This window comes from Acomys minous (genome assembly GCF_964271855.1).
Source record: "Acomys minous genome assembly, chromosome: 2".
Lineage (NCBI taxonomy): Eukaryota > Metazoa > Chordata > Mammalia > Rodentia > Muridae > Acomys > Acomys minous.
Window position 1 is genome coordinate 76,044,364 of NC_140484.1, and position 14,416 is coordinate 76,058,779.

General features: G+C 40.0%; 1 protein-coding gene across 3 annotated transcripts in view; it reads right to left on the reverse strand.

Moving 5' to 3' along the window:
- The window catches only part of RBBP6 (RB binding protein 6, ubiquitin ligase), a 36,639-nt gene that overhangs the window by 5,484 nt on the left and 16,739 nt on the right, over positions 1-14,416 (reverse strand). For 2 of the 3 annotated variants that reach the window (XM_084765035.1, XM_084765036.1), the window contains 11 exons: positions 12,943-13,031; positions 12,736-12,832; positions 12,289-12,428; positions 8,969-9,141; positions 7,522-7,625; positions 6,879-7,216; positions 5,253-5,349; positions 5,059-5,137; positions 4,895-4,949; positions 2,730-2,798; positions 108-470 (listed from right to left, as the gene is read on the reverse strand). In XM_084765035.1, the coding sequence (XP_084621161.1) occupies positions 108-470; positions 2,730-2,798; positions 4,895-4,949; positions 5,059-5,137; positions 5,253-5,349; positions 6,879-7,216; positions 7,522-7,625; positions 8,969-9,141; positions 12,289-12,428; positions 12,736-12,832; positions 12,943-13,031 (1,604 nt within the window). Of the gene's footprint in view, positions 1-107; positions 471-2,729; positions 2,799-4,894; positions 4,950-5,058; positions 5,138-5,252; positions 5,350-6,878; positions 7,217-7,521; positions 7,626-8,968; positions 9,142-9,990; positions 10,105-12,288; positions 12,429-12,735; positions 12,833-12,942; positions 13,032-14,416 lie in introns of all 3 variants that reach the window. The other variant, XM_084765037.1, reaches the window with a different exon arrangement.

A 14,416-nucleotide genomic window follows, 5' to 3' on the forward strand; every position in this document is an offset into this window, starting at 1 on the left:
GAATTTTCTTTACTAACTGGAAACACTGGAAAATGTTTCCAAAATACCTATTTAATGTTATATCAGAAAATGAAAAGTGTATGGTAATTTCAAGTTAGGATACTCACTCTTCCTTTAGCCGTCGCTGCTCTCTATAGAACTCTTCCCTGGACAAAGGAGGTGCTTGCGTTGTAGGGATGGTATTTGAATGAGCACTCTGCACTCCTGATGATACCCAAGGTGTTGATATATTGGCAGGAGCTGGCGGAAACCCTGGAGGAGGAACACTATATCCTGCAGGTGGAGGCTGGCCAGGAGGAAACTGAGGAGAAAACTGTGGGGGAGGTACACCTGGAGGAAGAGGAAGCGTATGGGGAGGAGGCGGATACAAAGGAGGTGGTGCAACAGGCACAAAGACTGGAGTTGCTGGTAGTGATGGGCCTTGAGTCCTCTGTGAGCGCTCGCTGTGGTGTCGCCCGCGGTTTATGCTTCTGGAGAAATAAATTCCAAGGTATTACACCTTTAAATCAAATCCATCTCAGACAAACGAGGTTGTCTTTTTCTGCTTACAATTATTTTTCAAAGTACAAAATATGCAATACAATCAACTACTCTAGTACAGATGCAGTTAAGAAGTATTAGTATACATTCACTCTACAGGACAGGTATGGCATGGTATGGCATGGCATGGCATGGTATGGTATGGTATGGTATGGCATGGCATGGCATGGCATGGCATGGTATGGTATGGTATGGTATGGCATGGCATGGTATGGTATGGCATGGCATGGCATGGTATGGTATGGTATGGTATGGCATGGCATGGCATGGTATGGCATGGCATGGCATGGTATGGTATGGTATGGCATGGCATGGCATGATATGGCATGGCATGGTAATAGACACCTGCAGCCCATCTACTTGGCAGACTGGACAAAACTGAGTCTTTGAGTTTGAGACCAGCTTGGGTAGGTAACAAACATACCAAGAAGCTGGCTCAAAACAAAAACCTCTCAACACGTTTATTTCAAAATCCTGGGTCCTCTACAAGAACAACAAGCGCTCTTAACCACTGAACTTCCTCTCCAGACCCAAGATTCTAATTTTTAAGGACATTTAGCAACTGACAGGAAACAGATTTTGAAGGAAGTGACAGGTTAATATAACTATGACCTAGTTATCCTCTAAAGGCCTTTCTAGACCCAAAGTTTGCATTAACAAAAACCACTGTAACTTCCTTTTGAAGGAAGTAGGTGAAGATCAAACAAAACAGAATCATACTAGTTCCAATAGCTGCAATCAAAACTGAAGGATCAACATTTTCGCTCTAAAGGTTAAACAGAAGTAAAGTTTCTGGATTGTGTCCAAGAGTTTCAGTGTGCTTTTGAACTAATGATTTTTACACAACGCAAATGGCATATAATCCCCTCAGGAGGTGTTTAGATTTAAGCCTGTTCAGAACCATGAATCAGTATACATCATCTTCTTTTAGTGCACTCTAGTAAAAAAAAAAAAAAGGCAGCTGTCATAGATTAGCAATTCTGAATGGAGCACTAGAAGATCAGTTATAGCCTTATCAAATTTGAAAGTCTCTGCATCCCGACTTCAATAGCTACCATCAGAGTAAAGCCTAGGCCTCTTAAGTGAACACTGTTGGTGAGTGTAAGAGCTGGAACAAATCTCCTGGCCTCTTCTTTTGGAAAACTGAAGGCAGGAAAGACTGGAACAGAAAGAATGCTTTTTCCCATCTGGAAGCTGAGCTGGCTAACTTTATAAGCTATATTCTGCCATGAACTGGTACAGACCAAATAATCACTGGAAGGAATACAAAGGACACAGCCTGGGGGGCTATGGAGATGTCTCAGTGAGTGGGTAAGAGTGCTTGCCCAAGTGCAAGGGGCTGAGTACGATCCCCCGACATCCACATAAAAAGCTAGGTGTGACACTGGGGATGGCCCATGCCTGTAATTCCAGCACTCAGAGGCAGGCGGATCTCTATGAGTTCTAGGACAGTCACAGCTACACAGAGAAATCCTGTCTCAGAAAAACCAGCAAACAAAACAACACAAAAACTAGGTGTGGCCATGCATGCCTACATTGAACCCAGTGTTATGATGGGCAGAGATAGGAGGGGTGCTGGGGCTTGCTGACCTAGCATAAGGCATGGCGTGACATCCTTCTCCTTGTGCCTCTGTAAACATGCGCGTTCATATACACGTGAGCATACACACCAAAGATAGACTTAAAAGTCATGATGTTAAATGTAACTTATGCTTTCCTATGATCCCTCCTTTTATCCCTGCCTCCTTCCCCAGACAGGTCCTGTTGCGTCATCCAGGCTAGCCTCTAACTTAGAATCTCCTTGCTTCAACTTCTCAATGCACTACACACTTAGCAATAAGCAGTTTTTGTAAGCATATTTTCAAATGAGACATTATTCTGCACCTGCTGGGGATTGAACCTAGGGCCTTACATAGCTAGGCAATAATTAACCCAGTTCCCAGATTTCTTCTTCTTCTGTTTTGTTGTTGTTTTTGTTTGTTTTTGTTTGTCCTTGACTCACTGTGTAGACCAGACTGCCTGCTTCTGCCTCTGAAGTGCTGGGATTACAGGTGTGCTCACCGCACCCAGCAAGCTGTCCTCCTTTCTTAAGGACAGCTGTTATGTCTCCTTCACCACGCCTGTGTTATTTCTTTATATAGTTCCCAGTGGGCTATGGGGCTATTTTCCAAGAGTTTTAGCATCCTTACCTATAACAGCTTCTTTCTCCTCTTCTAATTTGCTGTGGTGGAGAAACCAGGTACCCAAGCTTGTTGGAACTGTGCAAGGTTTAAAAAGAGCAAAACAGGATTTAATACTTTTCCTTAGATATACTATACAACCTATCAGTGCACGTATTTAAGATAACTATTTTACTTGTTTTAAAAACATTTCCCTAGTCTTAAGCTCTTCTTCCAGAAAAGACCTACATAAATATCCTATTTACATAAAATTAACTTTAAGGTTAATGTAGTGTTGATACACAATATTTTCATTAGCATTGTACAAATTACAAACTTACTGTTTAAAAAAGAGCCCTTTGCTTTGCAAGGCTTTATGTAGGTAATTTACATACTTAAGTAGTATACTTTCTGAGTGTAAAAGATGAAAAATAGGGGCCAAGAAGAAACCTATCCACTCACAACTCAGGTGTCTGTCTCTAAATTCAAACACAGGTCCACCAGTTTCTAAATTTTATTCTCTTTCTACTGATATATTCTACTAATCTCTTATAAGTCTATTTTCTCTACAAGAAATTTGGCTTATCTTTCAAATAAAAAGATCAAAGATTTTAGAATATAGTTCACAAGAATGTCTTTATAAAATTAGAATATTAATTTGAAAAACAATTAATTTTATAAATGTTGAATATTTTGTCTACATGTATGTACATGCATGGTGGCTGTGGAGTTTCAGAAGGCTGGGGGTACTGGGAACTGAATCCAGGTCCTCTGGCGGATCAAGCCCAAATCTAGTAATTTTTAATTTGATAAAGCATCCTACAGACATCAATATTCTTTTGTCAGTGGCGGTGTAGTGGCACACGCCTTTAAAACTAGTACTCAGGGAGGTAAAAGCAGCTAGATCTCTGTGAGTTGAAGTCAGGACAGCAAAAGCTACACTGAGAAAACAAAACAAAACAAAAATCCCCCACCAAAACCCAAAAAACTTTGTGTGCCAGGGCAGGGGGAAAAAAATATCACATCCTATAGATTTTAATAACTATTAACATGTCAGGAAATATATGAGAAAGTCTGTGTTGTAGACATTAATCTTACAATGTGTTTATTTGCTAAACTTAATTTTGGTCATCCAAATTAAAACAGGAAAATAGGAATCCAGAAACATAAATATGCAATCAACTTACTAATTTGAGGTCTTGTCAAGATCCCTACATTTTAAAGGCAGAAAAGGAAGTAGTGTTTGTATTTTACTGTTTTGGAAAAGAATTACAAAGTGACCTTTGAAATGGGTTTGACTTTAGCCCACTTAATGTGGATTTTTTTGAGATTTGTGACAATCTGAAAAATTTGTAGACAAACCAGAGAGTCTAAAATTAGTGAAAGAATTAATGGTGCACGCCTTTAATCCCAGCACTTGGGAGGCAGAGGCAGGCTGATCACTATGAGTTCAAGGCCAGCCTGGTCTACAAAGCAAGTCCAGGACAGCCAAGGCTAAAACAAAGAGACCCTGTCTCAACAAATAAACAAACAAACCACAACAGCATCTAACCTTATAAAGTTAAAATGTATTGAACTTATACAGACTGCACAGAGCACCATTCAATCAAGAAGTCAAGGATGCCATAGTAGATCAAATCTTGATAAAATTAATAATGCACATAGTGCCACTGTGATTCTGAAGGCCCTCCTGTTGATAGGTGCTACTAAGCATTTACCTAAAACACTGGGTGGTCCTAATGATCTCCTTATTCAGTTTGCCTTTGATAAATTGGGTAACAAAGATTTTCTACCATAAGAAGTCGATCAACTATGTTACTAGGGGAAGGTCAGTCAACAGACTATTAGTAAAGCTTTTAAGGAATCAAAAGTGATGCGCTTGGGTGCAAAGCTCCAGGGCAGAATACTTCCCTAGCATGCCGAAGCCCTGGGTTCAACTTCCAGCAACACACACGTTGTATGGACATTTTCACTTGTATAAATGTCAGTGTTTTGAACCCCCAGGTTTTTCAAGCATCAACTACATTTATTCTTTCAGAAAAATAATTCAACATATACATTTGAATTTGTGACAAAAACTATACTAATCTGGCACGTTTACAATAAAAGGCATTCAGCAAGAACCTGTCTGATTCCTAGTCCCCACTTTTTACTTCCAGGCAAGTATCTGAAGGTTATTTTGATTATGTACTTACTGTTCCCACCCTGGCCGACCACCACCTGGACGAGCAGCATTTATTCTTACTGGACCTTATGAACAAAAAATAAGCAAAAACAATTAATAATAATAATAATAATAAAATCAGTGTTAATTATTTCCTAAAGGGAAAAAGATTCAAATCAAAGTAATTCTACTCACCAGTTGTGGGGATCAACTGTCCATGTAATAATGACTGTCCCAACAAAGATGGAGTTCCAAGAACTGGCACTTGGTAACCCTTTAATAACACAAAGAAACAAACCAGGATATAGTTTCTAAAAGTTTTAAAAAGTCATACACACACACAAACACACACCTATAAAAAAAATTTAGTTATAGCCAGCAAAACCTACCTTTTCTTCCATAAGAGCAGTAATAGCAATTGAGGAAGCTCCCTTTGAATGTTCTGATGTAAGGGCGGCAGCTGGTAACAGTTTATTATCAGAATCCCTAGAAAACAAAGTAACAACAAGATGTGACCACAGTGGATGATAATGAGTAAAATGACAACATTCACTAATACTGCTTATCTATACCCTGCATTAAAATGAGTTAATGATAATTTCTGAGGAAAGTAAAAGGCACGGGCCTATGAAAAGACCTGTAGACCTAACAGCTGGGATTCAACCCTCAGATCCTACAAGCTGGCAGCAGAGAACCAAGTCCTCACAGCTGTCCTCGAGCTGTGCACACACGGCTGAGCCAGCCACACAAACCTCATGCCCACACACACATATGTACACTAAATAAGATATAACTGCGTTAAGTACTACATGATACATGTGATAGAAAATAAGTACAAAAACATAAACTTCAAAATAAAGACAAAGACGGCACTCTTCGGGAGGATCCTACTCTAAGCCAATGGTTCTCAGCCTTCCTTAATGCCTCCACCCTTTAATGCAGTTCCTCATGTTGTGGTGACCCCTAACATAAAATTATTTTTGTTGCTATTTTATAACTAATTTTGCTACTGTTATGAATTATAATGTAACTAGCTGTGTTTTCCATAGTCTTAGGCAACCCCTATGAAAGGGTCAGTCAACCCCCAAAAAAGTCAGACCCACTGCTCTAAGAGAATTCTCTGTACTACCTCATTTCCTTTACTGACTAAATAAATAGGCTAAACTACAACAGTAGGATACTTTATATATGTAAAGATTTCATCCTTAAAATTTTCCTTCAGAGCTGGGCGTGGGACGCACACCTTTAATCCCAGCACTCGTGAGGCAACTGTGAGTTCGAGGCCAGTCTGGTCTACAAAGTGAGTCTAGGACAGCCAAGGTTACACAGAGAGACCTTGCCTCAAAAAACCAAAAAGTTTTCCTTTAGTATGTATGAAACATAACTGACACTCATATTTTAAAAGTTGGTTGATTTTTAAGAGACTACATGTTGGAACAAAACCCAATATTGCTTTCAGGGGGTCATGTGTCACCACTACTTTCTCTTTCTCCCCCCACCCCCGTTTCCCCCTGTGGGGTAACATCTATCTAGACAAGGTTTTTCTGTATGGCCTGTCTGTCCTGGAATTCAAAGATCCAGGCTACAATTTAGTATTTCAGAAAACACAAGGGTCCACTGAAGACGTTAATACTTTAAGGGCTGGAAAGATGGGTTAGCGGTTAAAAGCACCAACAGCTCTTCTAGAGGACCCTGGTTTGATTCCCAGCACCCATGTAACAGCTCACAAGTGTCTATAACTATAGTTCTAGGGGATCCAATCTCCCCTTTTGCTACTGTGGAGTCATCACACATGAGAGCCAAACATTCATACACATAAAATAAAAAATTTAGAAAAAAGAAAAAAAAGAAGAAGAAGAAGAAAAAAAGAACATTTATCCTAACAATTAGGATACAGCCAGAGCCAAATGGCTGCAAATTTAGAGACCAGCTTCGATCTTCATAGTGAGACCCTATCACAAAAATAACTATTATCAAATACAGCCCTGACCTCTGCTTGTTTCACTGAGACTTACCGAAAAGGTCCATCTGATTTTTCTGAATGGACGGATATAGATACTGTCGCAGTTATATCAGGTACTGGAGCTGGAGCAGAAGATGGGTTTCCAGGCACAGAAGGAGCCAAGGAAGATGGATTTGAAGTTAATGAAGACATAGAGGGAGCTGGGTGAGCTGAGGAAGATGTCACTGGGATCATCAGAGGATCCTGTTGTCTTGATATAGGAGATCTCATCAGAGGTTGCAGGTTCCGCTGAATGAGTGGTCTTGGTGGTGGTATTGGGGGTGGGGGTGGAGGTAACTGTTTTCGAAGTCTTTTTGTATAGCCAGTTTCATTTTTGAAGTTATTAACAGCCTACAGACATCAAACATAAAAATGCAAAATATTAGGCCGGGCGTGGTGGCGCACGCCTATAATCCCAGCACTCGGGAGGCAGAGACAGGTGGATCGCTGTGAGTTTGAGGCCAGCCTGGTCTACAAACTGAGTCCAGGACAGCCAAGGCTACACAGAGAAACCCTGTCTCGAAAAACCAAAAAAAAAATAAAAGAAAAGAAAAAAAGAAAAATGCAGAATATGTAATGTATGATTTATTTAAATGAGTTCAGTCAGTGAAAATGTAAAGATAGTCTTGGGTAAAAAAGGTACAAAGACTACCTACCTGTCGTAAAAACTTGTTGGCAATTAAAGCATCAGGAGAAACATCATTTTGATGACACGTTGGACATGTGTGTTCATCTGATTCCAGGAGTGCTGTTCTTATACCTATGTGTGATAAGATGTTAAGCATGAGGCAGCACAGTAGGAACTTGATGTTGACATAATGAATAAAGACAGCCTATAGCTCCCAGAGCTAAATCAGCAAACAACCAGGAAAGCAATTTAGTAGAGACCAGAAGAAGAGGTCTGACTTTCTGGAACCAGAGTTACAGATGCGTGTGAGCTGCTATGTAGGTACCGGGAAATGAACCTGGGCCCACTGAAACAGCACACTTAATGAATGAGCCATCTCTCCAGCCCCAAAATATGTTTTTTTGAGACAAGGTCTCACTATGTAACCTAAGCTGGCCTTGAACCACCTGCCTCTACCTCCCAAGTATTTGAGTTAGAAGCATATGCCACCATGCCTGGACATCAAACAAATGTTTAAACAGAAAATGCATTATCAAATACTCATCTTTATTTGGCTAGTAATCAAAATATGTTAAAAAAAATTGAACTAAGTCTTTAGTTTTTGAAATGACCTAACAAAAACTGGACATTAAAAAACAAAACAAAGCAAACAAAAAAAACTAAACGGGGCTCAGTGGTTAAAAGCAGTTTTACAGCCGGGCTTGGGTGCATGCCTTTAATCCCAGCACTTGGGAGGCAGAGGCAGGCGGATTGTTGTGAGTTCGAGGCCCTATCTTGAAAAGCAAACAAACAAACAAACAAACAAACAAACAAACCCAAAAAACAAACCACTTTTACAGAAGATTGAGGTTCAGTTTTCAGCACCTACATGGCAGCTCAGGGTTGTCTCTAACTCAAGTTCCAGGGTGTCCCATACCATTCCTCTCTGGCTTCCAAGTCACCACACACACACACACAGTATACAGACACAGACACAGGCAAAGCAAACACACACACACACACACAATATACAGACACAGACAAAGCAAACACACACACACACAGTATACAGACACAGGCAAACACACACACACACACACACACAGTATACAGACACAGACAAAGCAAACACACACACACACACACACATACACACACACACACACACACACAGAGTATACAGACACAGACAAAGCAAACACACACACACACACATACACACACACACACACACACACACACACACACCCCTTAAGAGTCTTGCTAAAAAGTAATGGTAAAAGGTCAGGTAAGGATATTACATTGAAGGCCAGATGAAGCTCAAACAATAAGCAAATTAAGAAACAAAAGCCAAAAAGACCAGTTATTACAAACAATCAATCACCCACCCAAACAACTACCACTCACACTGTTCAACCATCACTGTGCTAACCAACACTTCATAATTTACCAAGCAAATACAAATACATAATCTTTAAAAGGGTTCCCACTCTTACATTCATCACAGTAGCTGTTTCCACAGCAGGGAATGACAACGGCGTCAGTCATAATGTCTTTGCAGATGAGGCACAAGAGCTCGTCTGGGATAGGATCATCTTCTTCTGAAGATGAAGATGGCTCCTCTGGTAAGAAGGGTGGCTTCTCTTTCTTCCCAATTGCATAGGCCTCTCTGTAAGACAGTTCCAGCAATGTGAAGACGGTCAGAAGGTCCATGCTCTATGCTCAGCCCACTACATCGTTACAGGAACACATCAACCCCAACGCAACGATAGTGAGCTTAGATAAGCATGTCTTCCAAAGTAAGGGGCAGCTCTATCTATCCTAAACAGACACACAACAGAACTACAAAAAATTAAACAAAAGTAAACAAACACTTTAAAAGCACATAAAAGGATCTTGGACTCCTTAACTCTAGGAACTAAAGGCCAGAGAGGTAAAACATGTTAGGCTACAAGAATTTCTACGTAAATGTCAGACAGAATTTAAATTTGGAGAATACGCTAAATCACAATTTTCCTTTACCAAGCGTTTCTTAAAAAACAAAACAAAACCAACAGAAAACCCAAAAAGTCTCCTTCCACATTCCTGAGCATTCTGTCATACCCATGCAGACATCAAATGACTAGGAACTGTATTATCTATAACCAGGCCATCCAGCCAACTGTGTAACTAGCCATCTGCCTGTAACTACTTTAAAAGGTTAATCTAAGTCAGTTAAACATCATTAGTGATCAGAATGCATTACACAAATATGAAAGAACACATCATTACACATTCCAGGTCCAGTTTTTTGTAGAAATGCATTTTCCAGGAATGGTGGGAATTAAATACATTAAAAAAACACACAAAAAGATATTCTCAGCTGCCTCTACTGCTCCACCTGCCACCCCCGTTTCTCTACACTCAAACAAACTTGTAAACCATAGGAATTCTTAGATAAAACCTTTGTTTCATTAAGGACAGGATGTGCTCATCTCAGTGCTGAAATGCAATAGTCTCAGCTGGATGGGGAGGGTACCTTAGGTGTGTTATTTGTGTTGCAGCTGCTCCATAGACATCACCACGATTCCACAAATAAGTATCAATTTGCTTATGCCCCACTGTTCCCAATTTGTGAAAGAGGAGTCTCCCACTGCCCAAGAGAAAAGAAAAAAGGGAAAAACAAAAAAAGGGGGAAGGGAAGAAAACAGGATAGAAAAAGAAACAGAAGAAGAAGTCTGAGTTGCTTATCAGTGGTGTTAGTGGAGAGGGTGAATGTTTCACTTAAAGTATTTGGGCTCCCATCTCTCCCCAGTATGGGCTGTGTGTCTGACACAAATGGGCTTTTCTCCCCAGGACTCAAAAGCAATGAATTACTAATTAGGCTTCACAGGTGATGTTAACTGTTTCAACACAAACTTCTACTCACTAAGAACTTTTACGTAATATAGATGAAGCAGTCTGCTCTTAAATTGACTGCAAAAATCAATTCCAATTTAGAACTGTTCCATAGCATGTATGAAAGTCTCTGAATTTGATAGATAAGGCATAACAACAGACTGCTGTCAGATGAACCACAGAAAACTCAGGATGGCGGCTGATGAAAGTAGAGGAGTGAAGCAGAGCATGTGAGCAGGGCTGGAGTGGAGGGGAAATAATTATTTGCAAATCATCTGTATACTACAGCACACATCCCTACATGCTTCGGTCTTTTCAGCATCAACCCCCACCTGCTCATCTCGCTATACTCCAACTTCATGTGTGAAGGCAGGGAAACCACTCTGTTACTGAGAACGTGACACCTGACCTCTAAACATCAAAGGATGTTGTAAGATCTCAACTTCGTGATCTGGAAAGCTAGCTTAAAAATGTAGAGTCGGGGGCTGGAGAGATGGCTCAGAGGTTAAGAGCACTAACTGCTCTTCCAAAGATCCTAAGTTCAATTCCCAGCAACCACATGGTGGCTCACAACCATCAATAAAGTGATCTGGTGCCCTTTTCTGGCCTGCATGTGTACATGTGGGCAGAACACTGTATATATAATAAATAAATCTTTTTTTTTTAAAAAGTAGAATTGGGATCTTATCAGTTTCTAAATAAAAACTGGAGATTCATGGCAGAGAAGCTAAAATCACAGCTTAAAGGAACACTTACGATGTACCTGTGTATTCAAACTGTAGAAAATAGTAAAAGAAGGTAGCCAAGCACATTATTAAGAGTAGATCTATAGGAGACACTAAGTTGAACCAGATCACCAGATTTTCATGTTTGCTAAAAACTGGCTTATGGGGGCTGGAAAGATGGCTCAGTGGTTAAGAGCACTGGCTGTTCTTCCAAAGGTCCTGAGTTCAATTCCCAGCAACCACATGGTGGCTCACACCATCTGTAATGAGATATGGCGCCCTCTTCTGGCTGCCAGACTGCCTTATAAAGTTGCAAAAGAACCAACTCCACAAAAATGTACCAACCTTCACACATGCACTGTGACTGACACACACACACACACACACACACACACACACACACCTACTAATAAAAAAAAAATGCCTGGCTTAAAAATAAAATCTGAAAGCATATTAAAAATAAACACAAAACACAGGTATGGTCGCACACATCTGTAACACCAAAAATAGGGAAGGTAGGTTGAGGCTGAATGAGTACATGTTTGAGATTACCTTGAACTACAAAGTTATCTTGAAAAAATAAAAAGCACTAAGGCATTTCAAAGAGCTGGCTGAACTGAATAACATTTTGTAAAATAAGCCCTACTTTAGACTGAAGATGATGTGATATAGTAAAACCTCGCCAAGCGCCCTCAGTATTTCATTTATGCCTGGCATTTACATCTGTCTTGATATCTTGCTGTACTTTTTGTTTCTCCCAACTCAGCCGCTGACACTGAGCAGCTCCCCTCACAGTTTCCATCCTAGACCCCAGAATAACAGGAGCGGCCCAGGGAGCCCTACTCTCTGAGTACCATCAATAAAGTTCCCAACAAAATGACTACATCTGTTTTATTCACTTAGAAAATGGACACAGCATATGTAAGATCATGTGGGAGCACGCATGTGAATGAGGAGGAAAGGAATGACAGAAAGAAAAACTTAGAAGACTACAAGGGAAGTGGCACTCACTAACGACAAAACCCCCCAAATTCATTTGAAAATTGCATAAATGGAGCAGACTGCAGCCTCTCAGAATTAACACAGAAATGTAACATGTGGCAATGAACAATTCTGGAATGGAAACTTCCCAAGGAATCCAAGTAGCCCAAGTTGAAACACTATACCCTGGGACTGCCTGGTTCCCACAGGTCATGCCTAAGCCGCATACTTACGCATCTATAGTCGGTATCGCATATTTTCCAGTGTTCGTAAGCATTGCACCTTTCATGTTAGGATCTTTCACTTCCATCATAAAACTTCTAGGAATCCCAGTGCTCTTTTTGATTCTAGGGCCAGATTCAAAGTTCTTATCCTATTTGGAGGAAAGGAGAGAAGACAAAACCATCTTCTTTAGTAACATCTGCACACCTGATGCTTCACACACAGCAACATATTTAATTCTCAAAAACTGTCGTGTCAGCTAAGGACTGATTGCTTCTATTTCAGAGAAAACAAGACTTAGAGACAAGTAACATGCTCTATTCAGACTTAGGGCCTGGCAACCTAGACTCCAGAAGTGCTCATCGGTCATTTAATGGAGAAGAGTTTTACCATGGCAAGTATGGTTAAGAAGTGTTTCTAAGAAAAACTAGATGCATCAGATTCTACGTGAAACTTACCCCATTTGTTGGGCAGTTCTTAATATAATGACCAGGTTTACCACAACGGAAACAGGTGTAAGATGGAGGTGGTGGACCTAGAGGTTTCTTCATGTAACTGAAAAGGAAGGAAAATTCACATGTACACAGAGACTTGAGAAAAATGCTTCTGAATATGAGGGAAACACACCCAAATTCCTATTAGCACACAAGTATTTATGAACTTACTTGATTGGGTCGTATTCATGGCCAGATTGCGACATCATTGCTTTAATTTTGTCTTCCTCAGAAGCATTGGCTTCAGCCAGATTGGCAGTCTGTTTAACAGGTAATTATTTGACACACACATTAGAAACACATTAGGACCACACAGCAAAGACAACACACGCATCCTACACAGAGCACCATCTAAACGAGCTGTGCTACACAGTAGCTATTTACACGTATAACTGGAGAAAGCACTGGGAATCCCTGCATAACTCTGTCTGGGGGAGCTGGGGAGGCTGAAGAAGTCTTTCTGGAGGTACTCAAACCTTAGACCTTGTCTGTACCTTACATTAACATCTGTATACATGATTGTTCTAAGAATTAAAAGCCAGGTGAGATTAAGTTAAAAGAGAAACACTTGATGTTGTCAAATCTTAAAAACATTTCAAGTGCCACAGCATTGAGATTATAATTTACATTTAGAACTTGGAAGGTAGGGGTGGGAAAAATAACTCAGGATCACTACATATTACACGTCAGAAGGCTTGCTTAGTGGTGTCAGTTTCTACCTTAAGTTCAAAGGAATGCATTAAGCATCCAAAAATTAAACTCCAGAAAAATTTAACTTTTACCATTAATAAATATAAGTCTAGATATAAACAGGGTCTAAGGGAGTGATTTTCTAAAACCTGGATCTTCAAGCATCTACCACTCACACCAGCCACTCATTGGGTTTCATCTTTACATTCATCCACAAAACAAGCAACCAGTTTTAACACTTTATTGTAATTTTATATACAAAGAATGCTTAACATTAACAGAGCTTGGAACAACAGTTAACAGTTACAGAAAACTGATTACAGATGTTTAACAACTAATTTGTTTGAACCCAAACATTATTTTACAAATGGATTAAAAACAAAAAACAAAAAAACCCAAACCTCCAAAACTTCCCCACTCCTTCCAGCAAAGTAACAATGGTAGAATTAGACCAGAACTCAAATCCGGTCCTTACAGTAAGTACATAAGAATAAACAGTATATACTATAAGCTACCAAAGATGTGAACTCTCTGCTAAACCACTTTGCATTAGAAAATGATAGACTAGGATGGTTCATCCATTTTGTTTAGGACCATTAATCTTAGTGTTTAGTTTTCTTAGCATTAGAGCTTAAGTAGCAATTAATTTGTTAATAGGGTATCTTTTAAGGATACACCCTAGGAAAAAGGACACAGCCCACAACAAAGCCAAGGACAAGATAGGGACAGCACTAATGGATAACCCTTTCCTTCATTTTCACTTATCATGTTGGCTGCTAAATTAGACTTTACATTTCTGATAGCAGGGAAAAATCTTTCGGGAAGCTGGGCAGCTTACTTCTGATCTCTCAAGTCTACCTGTTCTGTTCTTTTAAAGACACACTCTGCAATCTAAAATATATTGTCTAAGGAAAAAGGGGAGGGGGGGGAGACTCTATCACTTGTGCTTTCCCAA